The sequence below is a fragment of the Pygocentrus nattereri genome, chromosome 13 (assembly GCF_015220715.1).
Source record: "Pygocentrus nattereri isolate fPygNat1 chromosome 13, fPygNat1.pri, whole genome shotgun sequence".
Taxonomy (NCBI): Eukaryota; Metazoa; Chordata; class Actinopteri; order Characiformes; family Serrasalmidae; genus Pygocentrus; species Pygocentrus nattereri.
In genome coordinates this window covers 2,712,696-2,720,699 of record NC_051223.1, presented here as the reverse complement: position 1 = coordinate 2,720,699, position 8,004 = coordinate 2,712,696, and the positions used below count along the sequence as shown (strand labels likewise).

Sequence of the window (8,004 nt, the reverse complement as noted above, 5' to 3'; positions counted from 1 at the left end):
TGTATTAGTGTTACAAAGCAAAATATCAGTGTAATATGGCTTTAACTGAAACGTCAATAGTCTCTGAATTTGTTCTTCTCAGTGTGCATATCAATAAAATTAACGTTCTCAACTCGGCTGTTCGTGAAACAGTCCGGCGAGATGTGCTATAAGCAACACGATACTCCTTCGCGTTGAAGTACAGCATTTGGGTCTTCCTGGACGGCTAAATTTGCCACGCTTGCTTATCTGACCCTCAAGAGCTTGTCTATTTCTACGTTCTTCTCAACTGAAGAACTAATGAAGTAATAAAGTTGACAGTCTGCAAATTCCAACTCACATGTTGACGAAAGAGAATGGAATTACCTGCTGTTTTACAACAAGGATTGACACCTGTGCAGTCACGATTTAACTGGAATCAAGCATTTCCCAGGTTTATAATTTACAGCTTACAAGCTACTGAGTTTGACTGCACAGTTGCACCAAAGATGAAACTGACGAATAACTAAACAATCGGTGAAATCTGCATAAACTCATTGAGATCTGATCATATGCAACTTTGGTGAATAAGGGCAATAATGACGTAGATGCGAATGCTGTATATCTCTACATGGTGTGGAATGCTAATTTAGGTGTGATGGCTTTAATAGAAAAACAAAGGCTAACTACATGATAATTTCCTTCCTGGTAGGGTTGTTGGACACATAGGCGATGGCTTCTTTTTCATCTGGCATTGGTTCTGTGGCATCAACAATCTTCTGGAACATTGTTCTTTTCCTGTGAGGTAGTGAAACATCATCAGAGGATTCAGATTGACCAGCTCTTTCCATAAAGAACTGACATAAATCAGAGGAACAGCACTCACTTGAAGTACAAGGCCAGATCAGTGGCAATGATGCAAACGTCATGTAAGTGCTGGACAGTTTCAAACTGCCGTTTTTGTAGATTCTGGAAAATGTTCAAGTTCTGCATGGAATGAAATAATGAATTAGAATGATTAGGAATAAAATCAAGAGGAAAAAAAGCTTAACAAGTGTGAAATATTTCCAATACCTCTTCTGCCATGAGAGTCTTGCTATACTCAAGATGATGCCTCTCCAAGATAGAGGACCCATGAAGCTTGGCCAAAGGTGCAGCACTCCTACAGGGCATCATGAACAAATCCAGGTGACGTTTTTTATGACGTATAAAATGTAGTATAAGAATAAGTAAAAGGATCGCTAATTTCATACTTTGTCTGGTAGAGATTGTTGGTACCCCTGTGGTCGATATCGTGGCAAAAAGCAGCCGCTACCATTGCAAAGGCATCAAGGTCTGAGTAGTATTTTCTCAGCCTTCCGGTCTGTTTACAGAGGGAGAAACATAATGTATATCCATGGGATTATGACAGTCCATTTGATGGGAAAAAGTACTTTGTATGGTTCAAATCAATAACGCCTGCATACATGACAGGTACAATGTCCAGTGGTTGTTTGGGCCGTTTGCAAATCTCGCCGGAGAGAACTGGACATATTTTGGGCTCCTATGAACTTCCACCCAGTGGAAAGCCACGTGTTTGAAGGCCCGACCTTGATCTCTTCAAACACATGATGTCGTAGAAGTAACTGTTCAATCTGAACAGCCGGGTCTCTATGATTTTTTGACTTATTGCCAAACTGGCACACATTTCCTCTGATAACCAGATAATTGTCCAAATTCCAGCTGGATGATCAACTTCACAATTACGTGACACTCATTAGACCACTAGGCCGTTTCTGTTTTGCCAAAATATAGGCAGTTTTCTCAGCTCTGGTAACTAATGGGAAAACTATGTCTCAGTACTAAACAAAGGAAGAGATTTCAGAGCTGGTGTTTATAGAGATGCACAGATGGGTGTAGATCCTGGAACACATCAGATTCCACACTGAGGCTGCTGTACATGGAGGTTAGCTTTGAAACAGGGCTACTGTAACTCACCTGCAGTAAACAGAACATAGTCTGGCCCACATTGAAGCCATGCCTCCAGTTATGGTACGTAATGTCTCTGTAACCCTTCCTGACTGTGTACATCCATCTGGTCAGAATCTAAAGTGAAAGTTATTGGAAAAGAGTATAAATAGACATGAGGAACTCTAAGGAAGGATATCATCTTACTATGTTGCTGTGTTGGTACAAACTCTGTATATTACATGAAAACGACGACAGTAAAACCAAACACGTCTAACCTCTGCTGGCACTTTGAACTTCTCTACCACACCGAGTTCAAAGAAGCAGCGGATGCCACACTTGATAAGGTCGAACTCAGATAAAGGAAAGTCGCTGAAGTGGAATTCCAGCAGGTCCACATCCTTGGCTTCAGGTATGTTTGCTCTCTGTAGATTGGCATCGCATCATAGAAGTAAGGTGATAAACATATTATCATAGTATGACTGCAAACATTTGAGGAAATAAAAAAAAAAGAAGAAGAAACCAAGAAATCCTCCAGAGCGGTGATCCACATGAACCTCAACCTGCCACCAGGCGTTTTTAGAAATATATATTGAGTACAGCATTTGTATGAGCCTATGTGAGCTTATGGTTACGTCTACAAGTTTGCATAGTTAATAATTTGATTATGTACATAATCAATAAAGAAAAAAAGGCTTACCAAGAGTTTGTACATCTCTTTTTGATCACAGTCCTCTGGATCCATGTCAAACTTCTCCTTCGTGTTCTGCAAAGCAAAGATTAAGCATGCATGTAGCACGGCAGCAGTAACATTGACAAGACCTTATAATGGATCCATCAAGCAATGGCCTCACCAGAATCTCCTGGACCTCTGCCAAGGAGGCTCTAGTTTGGTACATCACCATCTCCTGTGCAATCTCCTTCTTCCATTCGGTTTTGTTCAGTTTGTCATATGTGTCACAGTTAAGCACTGACCATCCCAGGAACTGTGTGAGGGCCTGCAAGATGGTTTTGAAGAGCCAGAGATCAATCGTGCAAAAGCATAGAGTCAGAGGAATCATATCAACAAAGCAGCAGCTGTGGAGAAGGTAGTCTCACCTCAGTGATCTGCTCATCTTGCTCATCGAACGGCTTGCCATCTTTCCGGTTGAAGAACGTGGCGACGCCGACGACTTCCTCTTTTTTGTTCACAATGGGGAGGGACAAAACGTTCTTGATGATGAAACCTGTCTCATCAACTGCTGCTTTCTAAGATGGGGCAAAAAAACATGTTATAATGGTGGCTTCAAGCAGTGATTTCCATCTCTGGTCCTTTTTCTTGCTCTAACACATCTAATTAGCCTACTTGAGCAGAGGTGACTGTAAATAAAATGGGACAATGAAAAATCAAACAGCAGCGAGTGTCTCCAAGTCCTGCATATCTCCGGAATCACACAAGTGAATGTGAGTGAGTGAATGTGCTGATTTTTCAGTGCAGCACGTTAGAAGCACTTTTTCTAGTGTGATATTGCCGAAACTAATTATATGAAACATGGCCTCACACTCGAAATATCTGTTATGAAATGGAATTACACAATGGGATATTTATTGATGATATATACTGGACAGGTAGCGGGTCAAGAACGAGACTTTCTAAAAGGCCTACAGCTTGTGTTTTGGGAAGCCCACCTGGAACGCGAAGTAATCATCGGCAGCAACATTCATCATGTTACAAATCTGCAAATGGAAAACAAACATCATTCACTGTTTGCTGAACACAGAGATGTTCACGCTTTATGCTAAACGGCACCAAGTTATCACTTTGTTAATTAGCCAAAGACTCTCAGGTAAGGGCCAAACTATCGATACGAGAGTAAGATTTTGGACTCACAAAGGCATTCTCAGCCACGTAGGTTGGGAGGCCACTAACAAGGGCCCAGTGGTCTGCAGGAGGTCCCCTGCCAACAGGAAGAAATACAAGCTTTACGGGAGGCTGTGAAAAAAGTGTTGCTTTGAATGGATTCGAATGTGTACATCAGTGAAACACATCGCATCGACACAATTCTTATCAAAAGAAGGTGTACACACACGTACACACACACACACACACACACATACACATATATATATATATATATAGATGCTTTCAGAAGAAAACCTTGTATCTCCAAAATGGTAACTTTACAGAAGAAGGAAAAAAAACATGCTTTATTTTTAATGTAAGTGAATGGAACCAGAGTTCATTTTGTCATTTTGAGCCATTTATCTTGGTCTATTCATCATGAAATGTAAACACAATGTAAAACGCAACATGTTTTCAAATTATGACAAAAATGAAAAAAAAAAACTACAAAAATGGAGATACAAGATTTTCGTCCGACAACAGCGATATATATATATATACACAAATTTGAATAAAGAAACCTGAATAAAAACTTTTTTCCAGTATCACATCCTATGACTGTGATTTAGCCTGTTGTGCCCCATACAGTGGTCGACATTACGATGGATACTTACGGTATGACTTTGATCTCTTCTTTAGCCTCTAAGAGATAATCAATGATTTTGTAGAAGTTGACTTCCTGAGAAGAGCACATAAGGACATGTTACTTACACAGAATAATTCTGAGTCCATGACTTGACGAGTAAATAGGATTGGATGTTGGTGAATAGACACCTACCCTGCCGTCAGGTGTCTTGGGACCCTTATATGGTTCCACATCACCCAGTTTAACTGGCCACTCGTCATAGAATTCCTGAATCAACAGCATGACACAGAAGATGAGTTGGTAGGAGTCAGCCTGTTATGGGACATTGCATCATTAAACACCACTTAGTCAGTGGTGCCTGTACTGTATGAACCACGAACCTTCTCTTTGGTCATGTCCAGTAACCCCACAGAGTACCTCTCGCATTGGAGGTAGGTCCTCACAGTGTACAGAGCTTTGTGGAACTGTCGCTCAATGTCCGTCAGTTCTTCAAACACTTTGCTAGCGGACCAGAGAAGAACCTGTGGTATCAGAAGGGGGAAGAGGTGCTTGTGTGGCCATGTTCGCTTGGACTTCAATTGTTTTCAATGGCGTGTTGGTAACGTCTACTGAAGAGTTACCTGACTTCTTCTGGATTCCACATTCCACATATACTTGGTGTAATGCTGAAGAGCAACGACTGAGGCAAAGTTTAGATACTTGTTGAAGAGCTTGGAAGAAAACAGTATTCATGTTGTTAATATATCACTGCCAAACATAAACAAAGTCCTTTTATTGCCAGGAAAGTTAATGGCGCACGTGTAATTGCTTAAAAAAAGGAAGTTACTTGTACTAAGATTGGTTCTGGTGCCCGGCCTGAGTTCTGGTTTAGAACTTTAGTGCATTGGATTGAGGAAGCTGATGTCATTGCAGAGATTGTTGCCAGTGATTACTCTGCGTATTGTTCTCGGTTTGACCTGTAAGGTCTTACACCAGTTTTCTAACATGTTTTGTTCTTATATGGATAAAATATCCAACCTATCTATACTTACATCCTCATCTACTTTGGAGAATTCCGTGCCTCCAACTTTGTTCAGTGCCATCACGACTCCAAGAGGATCCTTTCCACTCAAAATGGGGGCAGCCAGCAAATTTTTGGTAGTGTACCCTGTCTGCTTATCCACAAAGTCGCTGAACTTGGGATTCTTGGGAAAACAGAAGAAAGCTTCAACTGAGCGTCAGTTAAACTTGACTTAATTGTTTATATCCGCATGATTATCAAAATACACTAATGATACACAAATACTTTCCACATTTCCATATCGTTCACTGTGGAATGCGCTCTGATGCTGGAACCATTTCAAAGACAAATGTAGGTTCATTATTCTCGGCCAGTAGGATTTACTTCTTAAATAAACTTCAGGTACATTTCGAATTTACTGTGAAAACTGTAAAAAGTGCTGCACTTGGTAAAAACCTTCATATGTACATATATACAGACTAAAGTACAATTAGGCTAACGAATTTAAAATGTTTATTCAAATCTGTTGTGGATAGTTGTTCATGACTGAAATGGAAAAGATCAGAACCTGGAGGTCCCAGCCTGTTTCTATATTGTCATCCAGAGATGAAGCGCTTAAGACCGAACCACACATTTGATTACAACTATAGTTTTGATATACAATGAGGGAGGGACCAAAGCTACAGTGTATTGTCCGTCTTATTTTCTTTATATTTTTGCTATTATTTAATTACAATGTAAGCCCACCCTCCCAAAAACCCCCCATCTAATTAGGGCTCTAATCTGGTCTATCTTGGTGCCTATTTATGCCGCTTGGCTGTAGCTCTAACAGTTGTTAATCAGATTGACTTGCCTTTTAACTGTCAGAACAGTTTACAGTGCTCATTTCACTTTCATTATGTAATGGGGGAAAAAGAGGTGTCATCTATTTGTAGCAAATAACGTTTCATCCTAAAAATGTAATGAATTTCAGTTCATTACAGAATAAACACATTTCTACAAAGCCGGTTACTTTCTGCTTTAGTTCCAAATTTAGTTCCACTAATAAATACAAAATAAGAGAAGCTAACTTTTACCAAACTGTTTGGTACATATGGTATGGTTATAATTGTAATGTTATACATTGTATAAATTACTTCATGCATGAATTTGGGTTTATAATTTGGTCTAAAATTCTGATTGCTGATATTTTTTTAGGTATTTTTAGGTACAGGATTTTTCGTTTTATATGCCTGACAAAAAGTCAATCAAACATTATACTAATAGGATATATATATATATATATATTATACACAGATGGCAATTTTTTGTGATTTTAACTTGATGAATAAACATTTCTGTTCTATGTGTCTAACACTAAGCAAAAAGAACAGCTGTACCAATCTAATTGTTCCACCTACCTGCTTCACATCTGGAACGTTAACTCCTTTTTTGCTCGTGGCCAGCAGCCCAACTATGCCAACATCAGTGGGGAAGACAATTTCGGCCAAAGGGTTTACCAGATTGGTCTCATATTTGGAGGTAGGGGTGACATCGAAAAGACATGTGGCCAGCTCAGGGATTCCGTTTCTAGCCCGGACTACGAAGTAGCTGCAGCGGTCCGCGTTCACCAACAAGCATATCCGTTGCAGGACCTTGTGCATGCTCTTCTCCATGGCCTCCTCAGTCTGCAGCTCCTTGATCAGGTCAAATATGATGGTGGCCTCCTGGATCTGAGACACATCTTTGTACGAGGACGGGTCTTTGATGTCAAGGTTTTCACGGAAAGCGGCTGTGATGACCTCCACCCGTACCTTCTTGTCATAATACTCTTTGGCAAACTGGGGGTTGTTCTCCAAATACTTTTCCACACTGTCCTTGTCTGCCATTTTGTACAACAGGTGCGGACACTCTTCCTAGGGTATCGAGGGCTGTTTCCCACAGAAAGACCGAAAGAAAGCACCAAAAGCTCAGTGGCCCTCTCTGTCACCGAGCTGCATCCTCCACTGCCGTGCTGTAGCAACCAGAAGAGAAAAGCCTCCTGATCTTCTCTGGCAAGCTGGCAGACTATACAGTGGCTTACAGGGCTGAAGGGATCAAAGTGGCTGCTAATTAAAGTGACGTCATGACATTAACCCCCCCCCCACAAGCTTTCTTAACCTGCAAATCCCCCATGCTGATCATTTTATATTGGGCAATCCAATCAGAGGCAAAGGCTCTTGTTTTATGCTGCAGAGAAATTGCCCCTAAGCATTAATGCATTAATGTAACACAAAGATTTTGGTTCAAGAGATTTGCTCCATCCTCGTGTCGATGACATGTTGGGTGAAAAAAAAGCTGAGGAGCTGGAGAAAGTTGGAGAAATAGGGTTATCACTAAATACCCTAAGAACAGTACCCAACTATATACAAATAGACAAGCATTAGGAGAACAACCTCCAGCTTGGAGAATGCATGTAGAAAACGAGTGTATTGTAGTCTATGGGTATTCCAATGGTTTTAACTACTGCATATTAATATTAGTATCAATGCCTAAGATTCAATTGCTGCTTTGGATCACTGCTGTCCTCAAAAGACTTGCCAAGAAATTCACTGCCCTGTTCTGACTAAGTCCTATAATGAGAAAGAAAGTACTCAGAAGTTTGCTAAATGT

General features: G+C 40.5%; 1 protein-coding gene across 1 annotated transcript in view; it reads right to left on the bottom strand.

Moving 5' to 3' along the window:
- Window positions 1-7,419, bottom strand: part of pde6c (phosphodiesterase 6C, cGMP-specific, cone, alpha prime) — a 13,758-nt gene extending 6,339 nt beyond the window's left edge. The window contains exons 1-17 of the mRNA XM_017704468.2: window positions 6,774-7,419; window positions 5,405-5,557; window positions 4,994-5,083; window positions 4,754-4,894; window positions 4,566-4,640; window positions 4,402-4,466; window positions 3,776-3,842; window positions 3,574-3,621; window positions 3,004-3,153; window positions 2,760-2,903; window positions 2,606-2,671; window positions 2,184-2,330; window positions 1,936-2,043; window positions 1,212-1,321; window positions 1,033-1,120; window positions 845-945; window positions 649-756 (exon numbers count right to left, since the gene is read on the bottom strand). Of these exons, the coding sequence (XP_017559957.1) occupies window positions 649-756; window positions 845-945; window positions 1,033-1,120; window positions 1,212-1,321; window positions 1,936-2,043; window positions 2,184-2,330; window positions 2,606-2,671; window positions 2,760-2,903; window positions 3,004-3,153; window positions 3,574-3,621; window positions 3,776-3,842; window positions 4,402-4,466; window positions 4,566-4,640; window positions 4,754-4,894; window positions 4,994-5,083; window positions 5,405-5,557; window positions 6,774-7,241 (2,129 nt within the window). The 5' untranslated portion in view covers window positions 7,242-7,419. The remainder of the gene's footprint in view (window positions 1-648; window positions 757-844; window positions 946-1,032; window positions 1,121-1,211; window positions 1,322-1,935; window positions 2,044-2,183; window positions 2,331-2,605; window positions 2,672-2,759; window positions 2,904-3,003; window positions 3,154-3,573; window positions 3,622-3,775; window positions 3,843-4,401; window positions 4,467-4,565; window positions 4,641-4,753; window positions 4,895-4,993; window positions 5,084-5,404; window positions 5,558-6,773) is intronic.
- Window positions 7,420-8,004: the final 585 nt, after the last annotated feature.